This window comes from Exophiala dermatitidis (assembly GCF_000230625.1).
Source record: "Exophiala dermatitidis NIH/UT8656 unplaced genomic scaffold supercont1.7, whole genome shotgun sequence".
NCBI lineage: Eukaryota > Fungi > Ascomycota > Eurotiomycetes > Chaetothyriales > Herpotrichiellaceae > Exophiala > Exophiala dermatitidis.
The window spans coordinates 2012044-2037784 of NW_008751652.1; the positions used below are offsets into that span (position 1 = coordinate 2012044).

Here is a 25741-nt window from a genome sequence, read left to right on the forward strand (position 1 = left end):
TCTGATGTGTGCTAAGAGCAGTCAAATGACCTCTGTAACGTTTTGTTCAAACACTATGTCTCATTTTTAGGGTAAAAAGATAGAGAATGCCATCAAATATACTTTCCCACTATTTAATGACTTGAGCGATGTGTCCACAATAATGCCGCCAGCATCACCATCCCTTCTGACGAGGGCCATGTGTATAGGTTCAAACTTCCTCCCGGGACGTTTCTCCTGTATTATGACATATCAGTGGAGCATGTACTGTACCTATCAACTGGTTGGTGCGGAGGAGGAGACTCCCAATGACTTTTTACTGGGTTCGTCCACAGGAAGCGAGCGATCCCCCGCAAACTTCCCCTTGTTCCCCGGTCGATGTAAGGCTTCTAGAGACGGGATCATTCACTCTAGCTTGAGCTTGTTTCCAAGCAAGAGGTGTCTTTTGCAAGCACAACAAGACCGACACCATCTACAATTGGTAGAGGACCCTGGACTGGCCGCGCACCCTCCCGAATGTCGAGAATTTTGACCGACGAGCCGCTAGAAGGCCAGGCTTTGACTGGGCCACACGCCGAACTGCCTTTGACGGTTCTACAGTGAGTTCAGCGACTATGACGCTCCCAATTGTTAGATCCTACCTCCCATGAGTATGACGATGGAGATTGCCGTGGGCGCACGCCGCCACTTATAAGACGACCATGGAATAGGCTCGTGTTCTCGAACTATTGCTCTGGACGGGAAATCCTAACAAGGCCTTTCATACTCAAATCCTGTCCATCAACAAGTGCTACAGTATGGGTCTCTTCGCACCCAAACAGCCTTACTTTGGCCTGAAGGGTGGATGGCTGACTTTCTGGATTTCGGTGAGTGGTGTCCTGCTATCTGGTCAAAAAATTGCCATCTAATACTTCCACCAGGTCGCCTGTGCAACAGACATGACTCTGTACGTAATCTTCAGGTAATTGAGCGGTGAAGACATCTGACTCTATGAACTTGGTGAAGATTTGGTTATGATCAGGTAGGTATAAAACATCTCGCCGTCAACCAATCAACCTAACATTGAACCAGGGCGTGTTCGGTTCGTACCGTGACAACCACTGCTAAACACTGTTCTAACCACGTTCAAGGCGGTGTTATCGTCACCCAGGATTTTCTCAATGTCCACAACCTCGGTGGTCCGAGCAAGACATCACTTCTTGGTAACCTAAACGTTTGCCTTCACTATTCAAGCTTACAATGCTGACATGACCAAAGGAACTGTAACAGCAATTTATGATGTCGGATGCTTTTTCGGTGCGATTATTGCCTTCTGGCTGGGGGAGAGGCTCGGACGGCGGAAAGCCGTTCTGATCGGCACCACGGTCATGAGTGTTGGTGCCATTTTGCAAATCACATCCTTCAGCACCGCCCAAATGATCGTTGGACGGATCGTGGCAGGCATTGGAAATGGAATCAACACTGCCACTGCGCCCGTCTGGCAGACAGAGACATCGGCCATCAAGTGGAGAGGAAAGCTTGTGGTGATCGAGTTGATCCTGAATATCGCGGGCTTCTCAGTATCAAACTGGGTGACATACGGATTTTCTTTTGTTGGTGGAGCAGTGGCATGGCGGTTTCCGTTGGCGTTCAATTCATCTTCATCATCGTCCTCTATGCAACCGTCCCTTGGCTACCGGAATCGCCCAGGCAAGTTTTAGGTCCTATTCTTTTTGCAAATGGTGTGTGCGTCCGTGTGGATTCTCACTAATCCGGTCTCGCTCATCAGGTGGCTCATTGCTCACGAATACGAAGATGAAGCGTTCAAGATCCTGGCCGACCTCGAGAACAGGTCGGAGAATGACCCGTTCATCCTGACCCAGCATAAGGAAATCGTGTATACAGTGCAATACGAGCGAGAGAACGCAGTCAAATGGGCCGATCTCCTGCGTGGCCGGACAGGCGAAAAGGGAGGCACAAAGACGATGCGTCGCTTGATCCTTGGTGCCGGAACTCAAGCCATGCAGCAGCTCTCGGGCATCAACGTCACCAGCTACTACCTCCCAACCGTACTGATCCAGTCGGTGGGACTGGATGAGAAAATGGCCCGACTTCTCGCCGCGTGCAATAGCGTGTCATATCTTTTGTTCTCGCTCATCGGCATCCCGAACGTCGAGAGATGGGGTCGTCGAAACATGATGATCTTCGCTTCCTCCGGCCAGGCATTCTGTTACCTGCTTATCACGATCCTGATTCGATATAACGAGAAGCCAGGATACGCTCACGCCCATGAGGTCGCCTCGGCGTCGGTGGCCTTTTTCTTTTTGTATTATGTCTTTTTTGGAATTGGCATGCAAGGCGTGCCTTGGTGTAAGACTGTCCGAATCTCCACAGAATGCATGGCTGACAACTCCGACACACAGTGTATCCAACCGAGATCAACTCGCTGGCAATGAGGACCAAGGGCGCAGCGATCGGAACTGCCACAAACTGGATATTCAACTTTATGGTTGTTGAGGTGAGTGCAGCGCAGCGTGATTTGTGAATACTGTCCAGACACAGCTTGACCAGGTTCAATTGACACGGGAAATGGCATCAGATCACTCCCATCGGAATCCAAAACCTCCATTGGAAATTCTACATTGTGTGGACCGTGCTCAATGCCTCTTTCATCCCTCTCATGTACTTTTTCTACCCGGAGACCGCTGGTCGGTCACTTGAAGATATCGACGATTACTATCGTACCAACCCGCCACTCTTGGTCTTCCGAGACAAGGACGTCACTTCCAGCAAGAGACCCGACAAGTATCGGATCAGAGAAGAGGAAGAAGTGCGGAGAAATTCTTCCGTGGATCCAACGGTCTTCAGACGGGCAAGCAGAGTCAGTGCCGGCCTTGCTAGCGCTCAAGCCCGACAGGCTCAGCTGGCTGTTGCACGGCAGCATGCTCAAGACGATGACTATGAAGGGAAGACAGAAGCAGGCGACGATGACCAGGGCAGAGTTTATTATAAGGAACAAGTCTGAAAGTCATGGTAGGTCTTATAGCAACCACGGATGCCGTGTTGCGTCGGACGATGGGAGATATGCTTTGTGGAGCTGGCTGATCTCGAGCCATGGAAAATGGAAGATACTGCGGAAGCTCCCGAGTTTCGGATTCGCTGCTCACAATGCAAGAAGTGTCTCTCGATGTATCTCCATGATCTGCCAGATAGGCGCGGGTCTACGGGAAACATGTAGTTGACGGGCAGACCGACTGCAGGCGGAATCAGGGTCTAGTGAAACGTACATTTTTGCTGTCTTGCTCCTTAGTGAACCAGTTGTCCGTCACTAATATGATTCTTGAAGAATGAAAGACTGAACCTACCGGACCCAATTCCACAGCAGGACTTGTTCAATATGACCGACTCAGGTTTGTTGGGGGATTGAGACCGTGGACAGTGGGCTCCCTAGGCCTTCCCTTCGCGTACTGTGGGTGTAAGGCAGAACTCCGCGCGCGACGGTTATTAGCCGCTCCCAGCCAGGAACCTAGCTACACATACTTCAGCGAAGAATGATGCGCGAAGGCTTGCCATGTCGATGCACCTCTGGAACAACTCTCCCACAGCCATGTCGGTAGTTGCGAGGTTCTTTGGAGTCCGAAGATCTCTTCCTCCCCTCCGCTTGAGAAAATCAACCACCTTCCAAGGCTGGATTTAGCCTAAACACCTCGCGCCTCTACCCCAAAGGCGAGTGTGGTCCTAGAGTTGCCAGACAAGATATGCTGGATATGCTGGACAACCAGGGCACACATGAAGTGTCGAGATCTAGACATTCAAATATAAGAGACGAAGAAATGGATAACACAGACTCCGCCAGCCACGTTGGATGACCATCAACCTCCGTGGCCCAGGTAGGTAACCAGTAAGTTCGAACACTGCCTCTCACCACACAACACGATGGCTTTCCTCTGGTCCAAACTGCTCCTTCTCTCCTCCTGTCTCGCAATCTGCTGTGGCGCACTCAGACCAGGAACTGATGTGACCACTACGCCCGGAATACCGAATGGCCACTGGATCGATACATGGGCGGCGATGCCTCAATTGACAGAGACATCGAACCTTCCTCCGCCTCCATATGTACGTACAACAGCCCGGCCCGCCTACTTGCTGCAGCACATTCCATACGGGCTGGAGCAAGAATCAAGATAGCAAGAGTCACCGGCTAACACCGCCACGGCGGACTGGCTTCAGAACGAAACGTCCGTCATCTTCTACAACAGCACGATCCGACAAACGGTGCACATATCCACTGGCGCCTCACAGATTCGGATCCGCATCTCCAATGCCTTTGGACTGACCGATTTACCTATCAGTGCTGTGACGGTGGCTCTGCCCTTCAACGGATCAGCAGGCGTCAGTGCCGTCCAGTCGTCCACGGTTCAGACCGTGACGTTCAGCGGCGGCGACGAATCAATCATCATCCCCAACGGCGCGCTCGCAGCCTCGGATCCTCTGAACTTTGCCGTCAAACCCCAATCCATGCTCACTGTGACAATGTACCTTGCCACAGGACAGGAGGGAACCGCGATCACCAGCCACCCAGGTAGTCGTACGACGTCTTGGATGACTGAAGGGAACCAGGTCGGTACGACGAACTTGACTGGGCCGGTATTGAACAGTACCGCACATTGGTGGGCAGCCCTCTTCCCGTACAAGTGATCCATGCGAAGCATCCGGCTGTCTGCTGTGCTAGGTGTGAAAACAGCTGACCGAGTTCTGTTTAATCGCAGGTATTTTCTCTCTGCCGTAGAAGCATGGTCGCCGCCTGAATACCGCACATTTGCCATTCTAGGCGACAGCATCACGGATGGTCGAGGCAGCGACACCGACAAGAACAATCGGTAAGTATTAACCGTGCCCAGATTCGATCCAGATCCATCCTCTCGTTCCTTTACCCCTTTGATCACTTCTACCAGTCCTATGCACTAACATCACAATCACAGATGGCCCGACCTACTCCTATCCCGACTCCAATCTACCTCCGACCCAACCCTGACATCTCTGGCCATCACCAACCTCGCCGCTGGAGGCAACCGCATCCTCTACGACGGACTAGGACCGAACGTTCTATCCCGCATCGACCGAGACATTCTATCGCACTCGGGTGTACGATACGCCATGATCTTCGAGGGAGTCAACGACATCGGGGTCGCCGACGCCACCATCGCCAACCAAACACTCACCTACACGCGTCTGCTGTCCGCGTTCAAACAGATCGCAACGAGGATTCATGCTTTCGGTATTCCCGTGTTCGCAGCAACCATTACTCCCTTTTCCGCTCCCAACGGTAATACCACGCTGCAGCCGTACACGAGCGACCTGCGTGAGCAGACGCGGCAGAAAGTCAATGATTTCATTCGCCATTCGGGCACGTTTGATGCTGTTTTGGATTTCGATGCCGTGCTGCGCAATAATACTGTGCCTAGCCAGTTGGCGGATGGGTATCAGTCAGGCGATTATTTGCATCCTAATGTTAAGGGGTATGAATTGCTCGCGGAGAGCTTTGATTTGGGTCTGTTTGCTCGCTTTGCGGGTGGGGTGAGTGGATTTGTTTGAGGAAGAGGTGGAGATAGGAGCAGGAGCAGCACGAAGCCTGGTCAGCGGTCACCTCAGTTGTGCCATCCGAATTTGTACTTTTGGTTAACGGGACGACGCTGGCAGCAGGTCGTCCTAGTACCACGACTGAACGGAGGAGCAATACCAACTATCACTATTAACGAGGCCGTGGTTGGAAAGGGGTCCAAGGCTTCGAACAAGCACGTACAGTACCTGTCAACGTGGTATTGGTATACGATGTTGCGATCTAGCCGAGGTACCTAAAAACGAATGCAACGCTATAAAAGCAAATGATGACATTGATTGATGATGATGCCAAAGACCAGACATATCTACATGTACCTTTAGGCAGGTAAGCGATATCCAAAACAAACTCTTGTCACTCCCGATATGTAACTACTCTCCTCACCCTTACCATTATGGTTCCCAACCCCCTTCCTTACCTACCGTGCCGTCCAACTCTTACCATGTGCGCACTTTAACCTTCCTCTCATCTCTGCCCACCAGTCGTTCGACTCGGCGCACTCGTCGCATCAGGATCTCCTCCATTTCTATACTTCCACAGCCGACTAAGCTCCTTGACCTGGACCTGCTGCACGATACCATTCTGCTGCTGCAACACTCCTGATCCTCCTCCTCCTCGTCCACTTCCACTTCCATGTCCATGTCCATGTCCATGTCCATGATTACTACTGGAACCTCGTTCGCTTCGCTGCGTAGTATTACTGTCAACTTGCACCGTATTCCACTCATCAAACACCTCCAAATCCACCAGCGAATCCATGAACGCATTCCCATCCTTGACTCGCCCTTTGGAAAAGTCTGACATGTCGATGCCCTCCATCTCAAACATGTTGTCCATGTAGTGCTGGTTGAATTGGTGTCCAGAGCCGTGGCGCTTGAAGAGGCGGCCGACGAAGCGGTTGAGGTCTTCTTTGTCGCGTAGGGTCTGGCGGCGGTGGAGGCTGAGGCTGTGGTCGGGACTGACAATGTGATGGTGATGCTCGATTGGTGTTGACGGAGATACAACCGCCGCAGCCGATCTGATGGTAGGCGTTGGATCGAATACGTGCCTACTAGCTCCGGGTGCGGGTGTGTGCTGGTAACCTTCACCACTGTTCTTGACGCCCGATCCAAGTCTGACTTGTCCTTGTCCTCCGACATCACTAGACACAGCTGCTGCTGCAGTAGTAAATTGTGGCGAAGACGCCGATGCAGATGCACCGTCCGACACCGAGCCGATATTGTCCACCAAGGTGTCTGCGTTGGTCAACAATCTCCTCGTTCGTGCGACGGCCCGCGATGGCAGGCTTCCCAGACTCTTGGCTCTTGCCATGTCAGGGCGGAAATGCAGAATGCCAAAGCGTGACACATAATCACCCGTGTTGGCGTAATGCTCGATATACTTAATCACACGGCCGTTTTGGTCTCGGTCGCCGCCGCCGGCGCCAGCCTCAACCAGACGAGAAGAAGAAGAGGGGCGACAACTTGTGCTGCTGTTGCTGTTGTTGTTGATTACTCCATCAACGACAGTGTTGGTCGGCTCTGGTGGCGACACTTTCGATATCACGGGTGCGTTCCAGTGGTTGGCGGCATTGCCAAATGTGTACACCTCCAGCTTGCGGACCTGTTCGGCCGCCACGGTCGCATACAGCCAGTCGAGAACCATGCCGCCTTCAATGGCGCCCTGGCTGTGCACGATCAAGACGATCTTGTGTACGGTGGGGTCGGAAATGATGGCCAGAAGCTGGTCGTATGCTTGTCGGATGTCGAGGGTCGGATAGGCCAGGTCGCGTTGGATGATGCATTCGAGAACGTCAAAGATGATTCCACGGCTGGATATTGTATAACCTTGGTCAGAGTCGTGCTTGTTGGAGGAAAGGAGATGAAGCGTAACAAAGAGATTTTGGGTACCACTTACGTCTGGTTATGGATACCAAGCACCGGCCGACGAAACGTCATGGCGAGTCGGTTGAGGTTGGACTGGAGCCAGTGCTCGCTGCGGGACGAGTTAAATGTCAGATATTGTATATATATCGGCACCTGAAGTCGTGACGTTCGCAGATACTGGTTGTGGCGGATGGAAAAGTGTGGCTGGCCTGCACAACAATAACCAGCATGTGTTGTACTTACCCAACAGCGACTCCGTTGATAAACACCCACCGCTCGTGTGGGTAGACCCGTTTCCCCTGGACGCATCGCGGGTCTGACATGAACCCGGATCGTCGACGGCCATTCAGAAGGACAGTAAACCATTGGTTCCCCAACACAAACGCCACAATGTACAACAAGTAAAGTGACGGCAGCAAGATGTAGGCCAGGGGGAACAGCGAGATGAGAAACAAGGTCTGGGCGACGACGAGAATCAAATGGATGAAATCAGACCACGCATTGGGCACGGTCAAAGCCAGCTCGTCCAAACCCTTGGACCTCGAAGGGCTCAACGGTAGGATGATGCTGGGCAAGCCGGCCGTCAGAGGCCAAGTGAAGGTGATCTGGACAAAAAGCCATAAATCGTTGAGCATCAGGAGCAGAGGGTTGGCGGTATATGGGAGTGGTTTCGACCACGGCGGAGTCAGCGTTGTTGCCATCGTCGGCACTGTGCGGATGGTCTGTCAATTGGTAGGATGTGAGGAAGGCGATAGTGGCAAGATGGTAGTTGGGTGGATAGTACCAGCAATAAAGAGAGGCGAGATGCTCGTTCATGAATGGCGTCCGCCGCTCGATAAATACTCGTACTGTACTCTTGGAGAAATTCAGAGGCCCTCGCCAGCAGCCTGTTTAAATGTTCGCACGAACAGGAAGAGTACCCGGGCTTCCTCCCAGTGCATTTCACATGGGGCGTTGGCACGGGCGTCCTGGGTGTATGCATGCATAAATGCGTACGTGCGCGTACAGCATGATCGGTAGGCAGCCGTTGGGAAAAGGCGAGTGGCCCTCAGCTCGGCTTGCATTTTCACATGTCAAGTGAAATAAAGGGACAGCTAGCTGTGATGTACCTGGTGTCTTTGGAGTCTGGCCCGTTCAGCTGGACGCCTGGGCTTGTGCCTGGCCTGAGGCTGAGGCTGAGGCCGACTTTTCAGCTCCTCCGGAAAAGACGGGGCGGAGACAAGGGAGCGAGGGGTAGGAATATTGACGTCGATCTCGAACCAATGGATCTTGGCTTACCTTGGGGGCGCCTTATACTGTTGTACTTGAGAAAGTCACACTGGAAGCGGGTCAGTCTTCAGTCTGTGCACACGAACAAAGCAGCTTCTGCAGGAATTAAACCAAGCTGACCGGTGTGCCGGAAAATTAGGAGGCGGAGGGACATGATGGGCACGGTACTCGTGCAATGATTCGATGAATTCGCCTAGGTAGGGATGATGACAAGTACAATCTTTTCCATACCTTAACAGGCACGGGGAGAGATAGGTATCAGATACCTAGCTAAGGTAAGCAAGCACGGTGAGCTTGCGACGAGGATATTTACCACGAGGCTTAGGTCATGCAGTGATTGATTCTTTCAATGGCAGCATCAAGAAGTGAACGATGCGAGTTCTTCATACCGAGGATCATGTCTTGGATTTCTCCCGTCCTCCACATCTCTTCCCCAGGCGGGTCTTAACCATCTTCTTTTGGTCATAGCCTCAAACATCGGCCCGATGCCGAGGTTAAGCCCACGATTGTTATACTCCCCTATGTGCTCTCGAACAACGAAGAACCTAAATCATACAAATATTATTAAATATTCCTATATCCCATCTTCCAGACACCAGCATCAGAGCATTAACAACTAAACGACCAAAGCATATACAACTAGGTTAACAACTACTCTACTCAACCACCGAACTCCAACCATCCTACACCAACAGCGACAGCGACAGCGACAGCGGCACAAACACTCCCAGATCAATATCATCAACACCTCCCGCGGCTGGGAAGATACACCAGCCAAGTCTCGCAGGAGCCAGCCTCGTTCAGCTCAAGCAACCTCTTAAGCCAGTTCAATTCGAACCTGACCATTCCACTTCCACCATCACCATCCCCTTGCGCCAAACAAATCACCAGAAAATCAAAATCAACCATGTCACCATCACCATCACTCCCCAACATCCCCCAATCCGCCCAGGAAGAAGTCTCAGTCTTCTCTTCCATCCCCTGGTGCCAACGCATCCTCTCCGACCCAGAATGGCGCGTCGAGCAATGCACTTCACGGGTCCTGAAACCCCAAACGCGGGAGGACGCTTTACTTTCGCAAAGCCTAAAGTCCAACGACACAATTAAAGGATGGGTATCATTATACAAACGTCCACAAAACACCACCGCCAATTCCACCAACACTAACCCAACCACCACCACACCCCCCAATCTAACAACCGAAGTCCTCACCCTTCTCTCTCTCCAACCCGGTCTCAACGGCTACCCAGGCGTCTGCCACGGCGGCATCGTAGCCACCATCCTCGACGAAGTCATGAGCATTCTCGTCACACGATGCCGTACCTCCCAGGGCGTCAGGGGCGACAACGTCACTGCCGATCTGCACCTGACGTACGTGAAACCCGTGCCGACGCCCGCTGTTGTACTATGCCGGGCCAAAATCAACGATATCAAGGGGCGCAAGTATTTTGTCGATGGACAGATTGTTGATGGAGAATCCGGGACTGTTTTGGCAAAAGCTGATGCTTTGTTTATTACGGTTCAGAAGGAAAAGTTGTGATCTGCCCAGATTGCTTCCCTTTTGACTTTTCCCATTGGTTCGACTGAAGCATATCCAAAGGTAGATATCAATGTTTCATGGACGTCAACGCGGTCCAGATTCTTGCATAACACGGGTGGTCACCAAGGCATAGGATACCGATCGATACTGATTGACAGAACGAGTAATATCATTATCAGCCCAGATGCGAGCCCCTAAAGCTATGGGCCTATGACACTCGACAAGGTTACCAGGTAATAATATTGATATCCTCGTACCCATCCATGCTAGGTTACACGCATGGTCAACCAAGAAGAACCAAATGCCATACTAGTATCCGAATCCAACGCTCCCAGCCCATTATTCCTGCTCTGGCCTCAAATACTCCCACCTTGCCCGTCCATCGGCATCTTTGATCCCGCCCACCTTTCCGCATGATCCAGCACGGTAGGATACACATCTTTGACAGCCTCTGCACCCATCCAGCAATCCAAGTGACCATATCCAGGGAACACTTCGCGCTGGTACAATTCCGACATGCCAAAAATGCCCGTCAGAGTAGTATACGACTTGTCTGTGTTTTCGGGAGTGTAAACCACATTGTCGGACCCAGAGATGAAAAGAATCGGAAGACCTCTCAACCGTTGCAGATTTTCCGGTGTGACCAGCGACTCGAGGATATTGTTGGTGACTTCCCCATGTGTGCCTTGGTACATAAGTTGGCTGAGCGAGTTCATGCTCGTCCCTCCCAAGAATTTCGACAGGTTTGTGTGCGTTGCGGAATTAAGTCGTTTATGAGACCAAAGCCTGTAATGCGTCGTGTTAACAACAAGCACCAGCATGAAAAAAACTTGCGGTACTCACCTTCCAAACACCAACTCGGATCTATGGCAGACAACACTGTTGCACAGTTCCGCAGGAGATCCCACAGGGTACAATCGCACGACCTGGTTCAAAAGCCGCTGCACCAGGGAATCGTGTTCGGTGGAAATACACGAAAACCAGTTTCCTGCCACCAACTTGTAGATCTTGGTCAGCGAGATAGGCAACGATGCTTTGACCTTGTTCACGGCTCCAAACATCGGGTTGAAAAACACCTGGGATGCTGTCAGGCCGCTGATCCATTTCGAGTCAATGGTCCCGTCAAGCAAGCCGGCCGAAAGTGCCACCGAGCCAGCACAGTGAGCAATGACATAGATCGGACTGGTAGACCCCTGCATCCGATGGATTGCCTTGAACGCCGCTTGGATGTCGAGCCGGGCGTCATACGTAGTATAACCTCGCTGGGCATTGGGAGTCTTGCCAGTGCGGTGCGTGATGCAAAACACCTCGTACCCTGCTGCTTGGAAGTACTCGACAGCATTGGTGTCAATGGTTGGCAAAGCAAAAATCTGGTGATCAACAGAAGCTCCAGGGATGAAAAGGATTCTGCGCTGCTCCGAAGAAGAAGGTGTTGTTGGTGCCCATCGTTGCAGAGTGGACACGACTTTGTCAGTAGAAGTGATCTTGATGGTTTCGACCGGCGGCTTTTTGTTCATTTCATAACCTTCAAATGTGGTCGTCGGATACTGCATAATTCCCAACGGACCTAGAAAGTTGGTCAAGACTTGTGCGGCGAAAAAGGTCAGGAATTTCCCGGTCGAGAACAGCTTCGATAGCGTGGTAGGACCATGTGGTGTGAAGGTGGACAGCTCGGCCGCGAAGTCTTGAGGCTCGATGTGCAAAGTCCCTCTTCCTACAGTTTGATCGCCTTTGGTCAATGTCACATAAAGCGTGGATGTTGCTTTCCAGGTTGACCAAGGCTTGAACGCAATGGATTGATCCACAATCTTGTAGCCATGGAAGTGGATGATCTCGCCACGGGTAGACACCATGTCAAAATCATAGGTCAGGTTGGTCGTATCTGGAGTCCGTTGGTCTACATTGAACAGGTTGAAAGCCCCTCGTAGAACCATGAACGGGGATCCTGGCAGACCGGCACAGGTAAATGTACCCGTGAGCATTGCAGGATGATTTGACCGTCCGATCACTTGAATGTCAGTAAGCGCAGCTAGGAGGCAGTAGATGATTCTTACGTTGGTCAGTATCCCAAGCATGACAATTGAGGAAAAACCTCGCACTGCTTCCCGCTGCCTGGGCAGCGTCAGTTGCGACGGCGAAGTCGGATGCTTCATTTCCAGTATCAACTTGGTCTTCAATATTGATAAAACCCGTCATGACCTCTGCAAATTCGATCCCCTCGGACTCGGAAGCGCGCGCTAGGTCGATGATACGGTCAGCTTTGCGAAGTTCCTTGCTCATTGGCTGTTGATGGGCGGGTCGTCCAAAAAGGTTGAGTGTTCCTAGTGGCGTTAGTATTTTTGCTTGCCTGTCAATGTCGCGTTCTTACCATTCTGCGTAAGAAGATCAACTTTGACGTTATTCCGCTTCGCAGCTGCCTCGACAGACCGTTCTGCGAGAGCAGTGATGGTCGCGAAAGGATTGACGCCCAACGCTGTAGGTAGAGCTGCGCCATCGACAACGATGATTCCGTCATGGACTTCTTTCCCCTTTCCTTTCAAGACTTGGCCATATTGGTTCACTGCACCCTTGACACCAGTGTCGTCGCTGCTGATGGTCGCTCCGCCCATGATATGGACCGTGATCTGCAATGGTTAGTACCGTATTTAGTAAGTCGGAGAGTCTACTGTCTTACCTCCTGCTCTCCAAGTGCAGCAAAGAAAGGAGAGTTGATGTATGTGCCACCAACGGCATTGGTGGCTTTGGCAAGTATTCCATTGAGATGTCGAACATGGTCACTTCGTCCAACTCCCAGAAAGGTCAACGTCGGTCTGTCATTAGGCCCCAGCCTCATCACCGCTTGGTTACTGTCATGCGACATGATCAGATAAGTCTGTGACTTCTCCAGGGCGCCCATGGGCGCGTAAGGATACAGTCTGCTGATATTTCGGGCGAGCAAATGTTGCAGTCGGTCTCTGATCGTGTAGTTCTTCGGGTAGATCTTTCCGGGAAGAGCCTCCAGCATACCCTGAAGTACGGGTACCAAGGCTTCCGTGATGGCACCTTCTTCAATCACAAAGCCATCAAGCGGATTTGCCTGAGCCCGGCAATCTATAACTCCCGTAATCGTGGGTCCAACTGGTTTGTCAGGGCTGGGTGACACGCTCCCTAAACCGTTCGCTTCATACTTCGTGTTGTACCTGCCACCGATATCAGCGTCGCTGTTCCAAACCTCGCGCACCGGAGACGGTACCCGAAAGCAAGTATATCGCCGTTCCCGCTCATGTCCTTGCCGACTTGGTTGCTCATTTTCATCCCAAGGGCTTTACTGCGGAGGAGGATCTCAGTGGTTCCAAGGGCTCCAGCGCCCAAAAATACCAAACTTTTCGCATGCACCCACATCAGATCACGATAGATGTTCCTCTTGAACAACCCACGTTTACTGCCATGCCAGGCAAAAAATACCAGGTATCCTTCCTGGGTGGGATGCTTCTTGATGTAACGCGCCTCGCATTCGCAGAATCTGTCCTTGTCAGCAGCTTTCAGGGGCTGGTTAGCGGTCGTCATACATCTCGGCTCCCCAGTTCCATGCATCGCTCAAATATGTCACAAGCGTGGAAGACTTGCTTCCGTCGTTGACGCCGGTGCTATCCATGCCTGTGAGAGCGCTGGCTTGCATTTGCTTGAGTCGAGAACAAATCAGCATCTTGAAACGATCATGGGATGGAGGTGTGCATACAACGCCTGCATAGTTTGGTCCATTCTCAAATCTCGTGGTCTGCGGCACCCGCTTGAAGTTGTTTTCCAGTCCTAGTAAATCAGCCTGCTTTTTTAGCAGTTCCAATTTGAGCAAGGGAGGAAAATCATCCGGATATGTTTCGGGCTGAAGCATCTGCGCGGCACGCTTGTAGTCTATGGGCTGTCAGAAACAGCGAAGGCCACAGTCAGAAGTCCACCCACATTCATCCAAAGCGCCCGGCTTCCGAAGCTCTTTTGGCCATTCAGGAAGGCTCATCGCACCGTCGTCCGCTTCCAAGAAAACATTTGCATTGAGAAGACTTGTGCCTCCAAGGCCTGGGGGCATGATCAGCCGAATGCGAAATTCGGGAGGCATGGTGTGAACGAACCACTGGCCACAAAGGCATTCTGTCCGGCTCCCATCACGAGCTGGTAGAGTTTTGTCGGATCACCCACCTGTACAGGTGTGCCGGGCTTGTCTCCGGGCGCGAACAAACCCGAGACACCAATCTCTGGAGCAGCTTCTGCGAGGTTTGAAGGATATTCCCCGGCTAGCTAAATGTGAGAAATGGAGAACACGCTGAGGATGAAAACATACGCCATCGTTCTTTGCCGCGTTCGAGAACACAGACTGACTGTCCAGCCCTTGCCATACGTGAGGCTGCAACACCTCCTCCGTATCCGGACCCGATTACCACGACATCATAGGTGTGCCGTAGTAATTCGACAGGCCGGGAGAGCCTAGGGAAGTTGTTGTTACCACCATGATAATCGCTTGCCTCGAGTTTGGACTGCGATCGAGACAGTGGACCTCCTGGCTCGGTGGTTCCGACACGATACGGGGGTGCCGGGAAGGTTGGTGACTGTGGACCTGGGGTGGAGGCAGAGACACCAGAGCTGCTGCTCTGACTCAAGCTTTTCGTCTCGCTGCCATTGCCGGCCACTTTCTGGGATTCTGAATCCATCATACAAGCAGTAGAGGCAGGTTATGAGACGCAACGAACGTGAATGAGGAAGAAATGGACAAGATAATTTTATACCTGGGGAGTATCAGCGAACCGCACGGGTACTTGATATGATGAGCTGAGCTTGCAGACAAGTTACATGGTTGATGATACAGCAAGTGTTCAAACCCACCGGTGCCCTCGGGGCTGGCTTCAATCCACGGGCTGGGGTCTTTTGAGCATGTGAAAATTGAACAGGGATTGGACGTCCGCCATGGGTAACACAGGACAATCGCACTGTGCATGAGGAAACATGTCCAGCACTGACGCATATCTTCTGCCATAGGAGGAACGTATCTTAGGTCAGGCCCAGGCCTTCATGGTCAAGGAGGGATGTGTAACTTGAAAGTCTGCAAAGTAAGACGAGCGGCGTACCCCTGGACCCGGAGCGGAAAAATGTGCCACCGAAGCAGATCCAGACAAGGCCTCTCGTACTGTACAACGTTGTAAGCACCCTGTCTGGCTGGCTGACTGTCAGTTACTCCTGGGGCCTCCCGTGTCTGCATGCAGTGGTGGCTCATCAGCCTCAGCTGAGCTTGAAGGCTGCTTCTGACGCTCCTTCGTATCGCGGGGTATGTGAGGCTCCATGCTGTTTGACATGTGAAAGTGCTTTGCAATGCCATCCCGCTCCAGAGTCTCCTGTCTTCGATCCTAGGTAAGCTCGCGGCATCAAAATTTCAGCTAGCAGCGACAGTTCCAGTGTTGGCGAAGATCTGAGCGCGCTCACAATGGCGCCTAAAGTCATATTCCTCATGGCCGACTATGGCCACGACCCCACTGGTATCTCAAACTGCGACTTCTGCGGCACCCGTACACTCGCTGATGGTAGACAGAAACAGCTATTCCATGGCAGGTGTTTGAGAACGCAGGATTTGAGGTCTTCTTTGCCACGGAAACTGGACAATCGCCGAGGTGTGACGATAGAATGCTCTCCGGGTGGACCGGGACTCTGCTAGGAGCCAACGGAGCCGCCAGAACAGCGTATGCGGCGCTGTCGACCACGTCCCCAAATTTTCAGAGGCCTTTGTCGTGGATAGACTTCGAATTCAACCTGGAGGATTATGACCTCGTTTTCCTCCCAGGCGGCCACGAGAAAGGCGTGCGTCAGATAATTGACTCGCCACGCGTTCATTATCTCCTCAAAAGCTACTTTCCAAACACGAAGAAACCGTCCAGCAAATGTCTGGCAGCCATATGCCACGGCGTGCAGGTATTGGCAATGGCGTCCACCACCGAAGGCAGAAGCATCTTGCACGATGTCCACACCACAGCGTTGCCGGCGGTGATGGAGCAGGGCATCTTTCACGCGACAAAGCTGTTCCTCGGGGATTACTACAAGACATATGGGGCAGGGACAGCCTCGGTCGAGGATATCGTGAAGGAGAACTTGGCAAACAAGAAACAATTTGCCAGTAGCATCAGCCCTAGACCGTAAGTTCACCACTCGCGCAATCTCGAATTGACAGGTTTGGTTCGTACGTTGACCTTCACAGCTTTGTCGTTCAAGATCCCCGTTATAATTACCTTTCAGCAAGATTTCCCCCCGATGCGGAGTTACTGGCAAAGAAGGCGGTCGAAATGATGAATGCTGTCAGACAGCCTGCTTAGCATTAACATCGTCTGACTTGGAAGATGTAGCACCTTCTACAACCGACGTAGACGTTTGCAACTTCGCGCGTTGCATTTCTCTGAATTCTTGCCTTGCATTGATGTTGACCTTGCCAGTCTGGATGGTCCTCCATAGCTCTTTAGGGGTCATTTTTCCTTCCCCACCAAAAAGGCTGAAATCCACATCGTGCATCATAGAGTGTCGCAGAGCGTACACAACACTGTGTCTTCCTTGGGGATTTCCCACGACTCTGTGTGCGCCCGCATTCATGGATTGAGCGGAAAGGGCCTTTAGCGTCTGGCCAACCAAGATAGCTGCCCACTGTGTACCAATGGGCGCATCGACCCAAGTGAGCTGCGCGGGCGAGGAGTTGAGGCGATCCAATACCTGTAACCCAGCACCATCACCGACACACAGGGTCAGTAGCCCCAAGTCCGCGTGCTCTTCAGCCTTTCCAGTAGAAGGGAAATAGCGAAAGAGTCGCATCAGAGTGTAGGTCATCCGGTCCCCGGAATCGGGCAGGTCCAACGTCCCGTCCAGTATATCATTCCACACAGAGGTGTCTAGATCGCTGGCACGGGCAATGTCACAGAGTATCCGGAAGAGGAGAAGGCCGGCTCCGTGCCAAGCTACTGCCGTGCTTGTCTCGAGGCTCTCAACAAGATGCGAGGATGGGATGGCACTGGAGGCCGGAGTGGTGTGAATGCGGCAACGAAAGGTAATGTATTCCTTCTCATCCACGACAGGATAGTATCCGAATTCAGTCCCTTGCGCCGAGGGATACAAAGCCTTCTTCTCCGACTCCGGGAGATCAAAGTATCTCGACGACGCTTTAAAGAGGCCGGACATGCTTTGCGAGAGGGTGGCCGGTAGCTCAAGGAATAGCCATCCCTGCTGTGCCAGACGAAGTAGTTGCGCTTCGTCTAGTAGTGGTGGGGGCCCACGAGGTGGCGGCGGGAGGAAGTCTTCGTTGTCCATATGCGACTCAAGCTCGTGCGAGAGCTGGTGCTGCTGTCGATGACCGTGCAGCCTCTCGCCTCGAATGCCCACCCGCTTGCTCTGAAGCTACCGGAAGACAAGGAGGCAAGTGATGACTAGTCTGCTCAAGAGAAGGGATCCCTGAAGATTGATTCAAGATTCAAGATTGGGTTGAAACGGCTGTCGGCGGGCAGAAGGATTTGCGCAGCGCGCGTCATTTGCTTCCCAGTACATGAACCTACACGTTGTAGGTATCTAGGTGAGTCCAATTTAGAATGGCAAGCACGCGACGCGCCAGAGCACCACCAGGCTTTGAGCCACAGCTATAGCGAAGACGTTCCTCTACCACTAAGTAGGCATACGACTAGCAGATCCTAGACCTGCTGTGTACAAAAACCCTCAACCCTAATACCTTCTCTTTAGGAACAAACAACTCAATTCTTCACCACGACACTGGCAGAGAAGAAGTCTTCGACGCGTCGTGTCTCTCGCGTCGATGCTTGTACAACTTGTATGATCGCACCACGTGACATGAGTTACACGTGACTGTCACGTGCATTGGCGACCGCTCAGCACGTATCGCTTGCCGTATACCGAGCGTAATTCTCTTAACAGAACAAAGAGGCGCCCAAGTATCTACCAGCATTGATCACCACTGCCATTTTCGACGGCTGTGGCATTTTCCTGCCTCACGCTACCAGATCTGGCATGCTTCGTACAAGGACTCCAACGGCGACTGTATATGGGACCTTCGGCTTGCTATACCCACTTTAGACTATCTGAAAGGCCTTGGAATCGATATGACCTGGCTTTCCCCTATCTACGACCCACCACAACACGAGATGGATTACGACATATCCAACTATGAAGATGTCTGGTCGAAATACGGCACATTGGCTGCCATGTATACATTAAGCCGTTAGACTCATGCATGTGGTATGCAATTGATCATAGACCTTGTGGTCAATCACACGAGTGACGAGCATCGATGGTTCCGGGAGAGCAGGCTAACAGACACGATGCCTAGAGTGATTGGTATATATGGCGGGATCCCGGGATCCCAAACATGTGGATGGCCTTCCACGCCCGCCCAACAGTTGGAGTGCAGCGTTCAGTAGCGTTGCTCGGGAATACGTACCAGAACAAGACCATTATCTACGCCTCTTTACTCCTGCCAAAGCCAACATCGTCATGCAGCTTGCCACAAAGCCACCCAGGAGGATGAAGACCCCAATTGCAGCTCCTCGGCTTTTGCTCCAATCCATTTCCAGACAAAGCAAGAACCCAGGATGGTGAAAAATTCGAAAGCTGCTCAAATATGATTGCATCAAATATGATTGAGTGTTTCTGACGAAAGTACCAACCATCCCAGCCACGACCAGGCTTGCCACGACACTCCCTCCGGTTGCTCTTCCGGTTCCTCCTAGCATGAGGATGGACTTCAGGTGCGAATAGCCGAAGCTATTGACGATCATGGAGCCGAAGCCACTGACAGCGCCATTGACAATATGAAGACAAAACGTTGTGCAGGACATTACCCAAGTCTTTGAATCCATGAGTGTCTCTCTGACTTGGTACATCTTGAACTTCTTGTTCTCGATGCCGGTTTGTCCTTTCGTTCAATGGCGATGAGTCGTTCCCGGTCGTGGGGGAGGTGTGTTTTAAGCTGATTTTCTGGCAATGTGAGCACCACAAAGAATCCCCATACGGTGGTAATGGCACCGAGAATCAGGTGTTGGTATTTCCATTGAGGGAGAGCCCCTGGATGTGGCCGATCCCAAAGACCAGTAAATTTCCAAGCAGTACCCCAAAACCACACGACGTGTACCAAATGGAGAATTGGAGAGGTTGTTTCTCTCTTGTCCACCACATGCTGATGACGATAGAAAACCCAGGGGCAACTGCACACTCGGTGACACCCAGGAAGAATCCGGTCATTATTCCGTCAACGAAGAGGCACGGTCAAGGATAGTGAGAACTGTACCTTCGCACGAGGAAACCCTGATAACTGGTGCAAGCGACGCGAGCATGATCACAGCACTCCCAGACAATGAGTGTACATCCAAGGAACTTGGCAATCGGCAGTTGCTGAGCCAAGTACGACGCCGGAAGCACTGGAGATATCATCAGCCTTTGTTCTAGGGTTCTCTCCTTCATGGGTCGAATCTTACACTCAGCCAAACAACCGCAGTAGATAATCAGAGTTGCTTTTAAATATTTCCTCAGATTGGGAATGGGCTCATGGGGTTTTAGGGTTGATACCTGCAGCGGTATAGAGGTGCAAATCTTGAATAATGCCGAATCGAGTGGCGCCGCTGAGGATGACTTTGTCGATATACTGAAACATGAAGGTGATCATGATAAGTGGCATGATGTGCCAGCCGATCTTTGGACAGGCACGCCTCTCCTCTGCTGCGGTAATAGAGGCAACTGGTGACTCTGAGACCAACTGCATAGCAACCTCTTGACCGGCTACATAGGGAGCAGATCTTGAGCCGGCCTCGACTTCCGCATGCGAAGGACTTTCTGTTCTTTCAAGATTCATAGCTGGAGATGACAGGTAGGGGAGTTTCGTAACTTTGTCGAAGTGAGGGTGATGAGACTGTGTTTGGGTGGAAGGTTGGTCCCCCAAGACGCGCGCGAGCTTCAGAGATTCATCGGCATCTGTGTCCACTTCTTCAACACGATCCGAGCTGGAAGCGATTATACGAACAAAAGAGCGTCAATGGGCCCAACATCCCGCTTGAATACACCCATTTCGGAATATTCATGTCGATAACCCCGTAGAGAAGACGTCCTAACCCACAAAAATTCGAGACCAGCCAAGGTGTGTTGAGTAGGTACTAGCTCTCCGGTTTGTATATCCGCCGCTCTCTACATTCGCTGCACAAGAACCAAATACTCACGCTGGGTAGTTGTGACAGAGTCCATGATTCAGGGGGAATGCCCTGGGATGGCATGATCCTACTAGACCCCTTTGAAAGGCACGAGACCGGTATAGCGTGGATCCAGTTGGTTTCAAGTACGGGCTGGAAATTCAACTACGACTCGGATTCAAGCGGCTACTGTGCTAGATGAAAGGGTTCCTCGAAAGTAATGCCGGTCTGTACATGGCGGCGGATAGCATACACGTCCATGACCCGTGCGACCAATTCTCCGTTTCCAGACCAAATGTCGCCCATGCAACGCGTACCACTCTGGCAGACATGGGGCCTACAGACTCCTTGCTCGGATCACTGGAGCCACACCGAGAATTGAGCCCATCAGACAGAGTTGGAGTTGTCGGCACAGGAGAATGCAGCAGAACCGCCTGACTCCTTGTAAGAGTCAATGATGCCCACGATGGACCCGTATGTGCCAACAACCATCAAGAAGGTGCCGATGACCACGACGAAAACGCTGAACCCCACCATCAGCAGCCATTTAGTCGAGCGCTCAGCCTTGTCTTTTTTCCAATTATCGTAGAGCCACATGCACCCCATGGGCTGGAAGGAGAGCAGCGTTCCGAGGAGAGCACCAATCAGCGAGACGAGGCCGCCAAAGACGGGGATCGTACTGGCTATGATAAAGGCCGTTATGGTGATGCCTAAGGTACAACTGAACCAAGTCGCCCAGTGGACCAAGGTGGGAGTCGAAAGGTGGACGGACCCGCGCAGGATGCGCACGAAGAGGTACTTGCTCGGAACCTATCTCAACGTTAGCTCCGACGTTAGATAGTGCTGTACTCAGCTGTGACTCACATGGATGACGAGAGTGGTCGTCACCAATAGGCCGGGTAGAGCGAAACCGTAGCTGATCTTCTTCATGAGGTGACCCGCAGAACCGAGCGCAGGCGAAGCGACGTACGACCCGCAAAAATAGTAGACCACGACTCCGATGGACATGTAGACTGCTGTAACGCCGGACTGGCAAATAAGCAGAGAGCGTGTATAGTGGCGAGGATCCCTCATTTCCGAGACGATAGCAAAGAAGCCCGGGGTCCCCGCATATGCGAAAACGAGCGAGGATAGCGCAGCGCTGGCGTCAGCGAAGGACGGGTTGTTGAAGAGCTTATAGTCCGAGGACCAGGGTCCTTCTTGGGGTGCGGCGGTTGGGCGATCCTGTACACCAACAGCAATGGTGACTGTGAAGACTGTGTCGACGGTTAAAATGTGACCGACCGTTTTCTCGACTTGTCAAGAAAGACTTACTTGCGGTGAGAATGCACGTTAGTCCCAGCCATGCGAGCCAGCTAATGCGGCCCAGCGTCTGGATGCTGCCGAGCAAGAAGCCGGCCAGGGCCGCAACAGCGACGAAGATGGCGGTACATGCACCGTGGGTCGATACCGCGTTGAGGCCGATCGAGATCCCCAGCATGCCCGAACCGGCGACGAAGGCCCAATCTACTCTGGTGGTCAGTATGATGTCGACGCCACGGTTCAGACTGAGGGGCCACCGACAAAGAATAAAAGCACTTCCGAGGATATATCTCCCAGTCTTTCCGAACATCAAAGCGCCGGCGTCGTCGATGCTGTAGACGTCTCGATGCCTGAGCTTGAACATACCGACCATATAGTCCGACCAGGTCGTGATGGCCGCGATGACAAGCAGGCAGATGACTCCCGGTATCAGGCCCAGGACGTCGAAGACGGCAGGAATGGACAAGACACCCAGGCCGATCTGGGTCTTCATCATGAGGGCCACTGTCCCTAGCCAACCGACCTAGATGCATCGTCAGACTCATGCCAGCTTTCTTGCCATGGGAGACATCTTGCATTGCGATAGTTGGGTCCGTCGTTGGTGATGGTCCCAAAGACGGCATCTTGGACAGAGATGCGGCGTGGAATTGTGTCACCTTCCTGCACGGTGGGAGCTCGGCCCAGTTCGGTGCCATCTTCTTCAGTTTTCATCTTGTGCTCTTCGGACATGTTGACATGCATTCGCAGAGACTTGGGCGGTGATGCAAAGATGCAAAGCTACAGAACAAAGTGACTGACTGAGTGTTTTGGTCGGGTGTCCACCGACTTTTGAACCCGATGGTGCATCTAGGATCTCAATGCCCCCTGACCATATCGTTCGGACCTGAGTCGCCAGCTGAGGTATAAACTTGCGCCTCGCCACTTTCGGCAATGTCCTCTGGCCAAACAACAGCAAGAGCACTATCTGTGGTGCTATCTGACAGGCCGGGGATAACGCTTGATGGCTGATGGTCTGGGGTAGTCATCCACTCGGGCGGCCTCCCGACCCTTAGGCCTTGTGAGAGAAGTATCGGGTGGATGGTCTGCTGGATACCGGTATGTCAGGCCGAGATAACAGTTTCGTGTAAGCGACACCTCGGAGATGCCATGAGGAGGATGCGGCAAGTCCTCCGCGATATCTCCTCCTGTTCAACGTCTCTCCCGGGGTAGGTGGGTGCGTTGGGCATGATGCTTATCGCCGATCGCTCATTACTGCACGAGACTGATTCCTCCATCTGGTTGCTGGGGGGAAAGGTTCATGCGGACCCTAAAACACCAGATGCAACAAAGGCCGCCTCATGGATGATGGAAGAGTGCAAAAGCTGTACTACTGGTATTCATACGTGGTGTCCACATTTGAGGGCAGCTGCCACCAGGTGGCCGCAGACGCTTATCGGGCAAAAATATCCCTAGGTACAAAACCATCAAAACCTCATCTCATGTGGATTAAGTGCGGTTGAGCGAACGGGAAGCCCTGTTCTCCACATCCTATGATCGATTTCCCAAGAAAATCTGCTCAAACATTATAAGACCTTGGTGAATTTGTTGATGGTTGCGGTATATCATCAAGCACGAGGGCGTCAATACGCAGCCCGTAATGTCGCTGGACGTGACACAGGGTTGGTAACCAATGTAACCAGATCATCTTTATCAATTGAACAACCAAGTACGAACCCCCACCAGTATAGGTCCCGAATTCTTTTGTCTGGCCGGACTCGTGGCGAACTCACCAAAACTCTAATATGCTTTGGTTGCTGATTGCTGATTGCTGGAGCCATTCTTTGCCGTCCACCGCACTATGGAATGTCCTGCGACAATCTCAGAGATCCAGAGCTTAGGCGTTGCTGGGATACAGGACATGGTCCAGCTGGTGATACTCCTCTTTCAAAGTTCGAGGTGCCGTGAAGCGCATCAGCATGTTGGCACTGCCGGCCTTGTCATTGGTACCACTGCTTCTGGCGCCTCCAAAAGACTGTTGACCAATAATAGCCCCAGTCGTCTTGCAGTTCGTATAGAAATTGCCAGCAGCATAGCGCAGCTTGTTCTCGGCCAGCCGGATTGCGGCCGCGTCTGTGGCGAAGATAGCACCGGTGAGAGCGAAACCACCGCCATGTTTATCGATTGTTTCCAAGATGGCTTCGAACTCGGCGTCAGGATACACAAAGGCAGTCAAGACGGGACCAAAAAGCTCCTGGTCAAAGAGATGGTGGTCTACCGATTTGGCGTTATAAATGGTGGGCTCAATGTAGAAGCCCTTGCTGGAGTCGTATTTGCCGCCGACGATAAGCTCAAGCTGGCTATCCTTGTTCGCAGCGTCAATAGCCTTAGTGATTTTGGTAAATGCTGCTTGGTTGATCACAGGCCCGGTAAAGCTACCGAAGTCCTCCGGCGGTCCGACCTTAACGTTGCCCAACTCCTTCTTGATTTCGGAGAAGAACTGGTCTGCCTTACTCTGGGGAATATAGATTCGAGAGCATGCCGAACACTTTTGACCCGCGTATTCGAAAGAGGCACGAATAGTATGCTTGACGGCGTTGCTGATATCAGCACTGGGATGAATAAGGTGGAAGTTCTTCCCTGAGGTCTCGGCAACCAGTCGTGGAAAGTCGCGATACTTCTTCTCCTTGACCCCATCGGCGATCTGACCGAAAAGACTGCGGAATACATCAGAGGAGCCGGTAAAGTTGATGGCCGATAACTCCCGGTGTGATAGAGCGACTTTCGTAACGAGCTCGGCGTCGCCGTTGATGAATTGAAGGACATGCGCCGGGAGTCCCGCTTCGCGTAGAATTTTGTATACTAGGTAGCTTGCGTAGATGTTGGACGGAGACGGTTTCCAGACCACGACGTTGCCTAGAAGCAGTGGTCCGGAAATCAAGTTTCCACCGATCGCGGTAAAGTTGAACGGTGAGATAGCATAGACAAAGCCTTCCAAGGGTCGCCAGTCGGTACGCCTATGAGTATTTGAACATGTAAGCATATATTTCACCTCTTTGTCTCCACAACGACAATCGGAACTCGACTCACCCTGATTGGCCTTTCTCGTTGATGGTGGGTTGCCTCGAATAGATCTCTTCCGCGTACGAGACGTTGAAGCGGTAGAAATCCGCCAGCTCGGCAGCAGCATCAATCTCCGCCTGCCAAGCGTTTTTGCCTTGCCCAAGCATGGTCGCGGCCATGAGTTCGAATCTGTACTTCTTGGAAACCAGCTCGGCGGCCCTCAGAAAGATTGCGGCCCTGTCCGTGAAAGGCGTATCTTGCCAGGCTTGTTTTGCCTCCAACGCCGCTTGAATGGCGGCGGAAACGTCGCCTTCAGTGGCCGGGGTGTATCTGGCAAAGACTGAAGTATGTTCCGACGGCATGTAAGTCTCAGCATCCGACTTGCTAGGCTGGGTGTGGATTTCTGCTCCATTCTGGATGGTAGGCACTCGGACGGGGATCTTGGGTCGCAACTCTTTGAGAGCAGCGATCAACTTCTCTCGCTCTGGAGATGACGGAGCATAGTGGAGCTGCACGGGTATCAGTTATGTTGAAGGCATTTTGAATTCTTTTGAGGTCTCACATTAGGCTCGTTGAAGGGCTTGGGGGTTTTGTAGTGCCCTGCTGTCGCAAGACCCCTCCTCGTTCTCAATGGCTTGGGAGAGAAAGACCCGGCCTGGCTGAATCTCAGAGTTGTTTGACGAGACAAGCAGATAGTAGACATGCTAGCCCGTGCTGTCATCCTGACGAAAGCGATTGACCAGCAAGCAGTGAGCTGGATTGATTGCGCCGAAAAATAGGTCGATTCAGATGTCCCTGGGATTTCGACCTGGAAAACTTTGGGTTTTGACCATAGCATGCACGGCTCCCCAGACCGGGTGTTTGCAAGGTATGGTGGAGTATCGATTCATCACCGTGTTGCGTCCCTCCCACCACATTGTGTACGAGTGCGTAAGCCGTTCAAGATTGCCTCGGGGACGGTTGT

General features: G+C 52.2%; 9 protein-coding genes across 9 annotated transcripts; 4 read left to right on the forward strand and 5 right to left on the reverse strand.

Moving 5' to 3' along the window:
• Nucleotides 1–170: 170 nt before the first annotated feature.
• HMPREF1120_08528 (MFS transporter, SP family, sugar:H+ symporter) lies at nt 171–3438 on the forward strand. The gene is made up of 9 exons (XM_009162786.1): nt 171–845; nt 900–925; nt 985–1000; nt 1051–1060; nt 1110–1181; nt 1237–1668; nt 1748–2328; nt 2382–2476; nt 2558–3438. Exons 6-9 carry the CDS (start codon nt 1265–1267, stop codon nt 2981–2983), a joined length of 1506 nt encoding a protein of 501 aa, XP_009161034.1. The 5' UTR covers nt 171–845; nt 900–925; nt 985–1000; nt 1051–1060; nt 1110–1181; nt 1237–1264; the 3' UTR covers nt 2984–3438.
• A 45-nt stretch (nt 3439–3483) lies between these two features.
• On the forward strand, nt 3484–7960 carry HMPREF1120_08529 (uncharacterized protein). The gene is made up of 4 exons (XM_009162787.1): nt 3484–4074; nt 4189–4628; nt 4728–4838; nt 4941–7960. The coding sequence occupies exons 1-4, from the start codon at nt 3895–3897 to the stop codon at nt 5551–5553; spliced, it is 1344 nt and encodes a 447-aa protein (XP_009161035.1). The 5' UTR covers nt 3484–3894; the 3' UTR covers nt 5554–7960.
• On the reverse strand, nt 3836–9097 carry HMPREF1120_08530 (uncharacterized protein). Its single transcript, XM_009162788.1, has 5 exons — nt 8944–9097; nt 7687–8761; nt 7475–7552; nt 5181–7388; nt 3836–5120 (listed from the first exon to the last, which is right to left on the reverse strand). The coding sequence occupies exons 2-4, from the start codon at nt 8142–8144 to the stop codon at nt 6044–6046; spliced, it is 1881 nt and encodes a 626-aa protein (XP_009161036.1). The 5' UTR covers nt 8145–8761; nt 8944–9097; the 3' UTR covers nt 3836–5120; nt 5181–6043.
• HMPREF1120_08531 (uncharacterized protein) lies at nt 9043–10573 on the forward strand. Its single transcript, XM_009162789.1, has one exon. The coding sequence runs from the start codon at nt 9620–9622 to the stop codon at nt 10250–10252; it is 633 nt and encodes a 210-aa protein (XP_009161037.1). The 5' UTR covers nt 9043–9619; the 3' UTR covers nt 10253–10573.
• HMPREF1120_08532 (cholesterol oxidase) lies at nt 10371–18025 on the reverse strand. Its single transcript, XM_009162790.1, has 11 exons — nt 14568–18025; nt 14359–14520; nt 14192–14305; nt 13971–14143; nt 13801–13913; nt 13485–13754; nt 12927–13431; nt 12621–12876; nt 12307–12573; nt 11096–12260; nt 10371–11038 (listed from the first exon to the last, which is right to left on the reverse strand). The coding sequence occupies exons 1-11, from the start codon at nt 14935–14937 to the stop codon at nt 10609–10611; spliced, it is 3825 nt and encodes a 1274-aa protein (XP_009161038.1). The 5' UTR covers nt 14938–18025; the 3' UTR covers nt 10371–10608.
• On the forward strand, nt 15440–16960 carry HMPREF1120_08533 (uncharacterized protein). The gene is made up of 3 exons (XM_009162791.1): nt 15440–15753; nt 15807–16404; nt 16467–16960. The coding sequence occupies exons 1-3, from the start codon at nt 15702–15704 to the stop codon at nt 16579–16581; spliced, it is 765 nt and encodes a 254-aa protein (XP_009161039.1). The 5' UTR covers nt 15440–15701; the 3' UTR covers nt 16582–16960.
• A 1558-nt stretch (nt 18026–19583) lies between the features above and the next one.
• HMPREF1120_08534 (uncharacterized protein) lies at nt 19584–20389 on the reverse strand. Its single transcript, XM_009162792.1, has 2 exons — nt 19732–20389; nt 19584–19674 (listed from the first exon to the last, which is right to left on the reverse strand). Exon 1 carries the CDS (start codon nt 20103–20105, stop codon nt 19800–19802), a length of 306 nt encoding a protein of 101 aa, XP_009161040.1. The 5' UTR covers nt 20106–20389; the 3' UTR covers nt 19584–19674; nt 19732–19799.
• Nucleotides 20390–20823: 434 nt separating this feature from the next.
• On the reverse strand, nt 20824–22467 carry HMPREF1120_08535 (uncharacterized protein; the record flags this gene model as incomplete). The annotated part of the gene is made up of 5 exons (XM_009162793.1): nt 20824–21246; nt 21301–21692; nt 21751–21942; nt 22000–22261; nt 22357–22467. 5 exons carry the CDS (start codon nt 22465–22467, stop codon nt 20824–20826), a joined length of 1380 nt encoding a protein of 459 aa, XP_009161041.1.
• A 1144-nt stretch (nt 22468–23611) lies between these two features.
• HMPREF1120_08536 (1-pyrroline-5-carboxylate dehydrogenase) lies at nt 23612–25615 on the reverse strand (the record flags this gene model as incomplete). Its single annotated transcript, XM_009162794.1, has 3 exons — nt 23612–24731; nt 24805–25286; nt 25340–25615. The coding sequence occupies 3 exons, from the start codon at nt 25613–25615 to the stop codon at nt 23612–23614; spliced, it is 1878 nt and encodes a 625-aa protein (XP_009161042.1).
• Nucleotides 25616–25741: the final 126 nt, after the last annotated feature.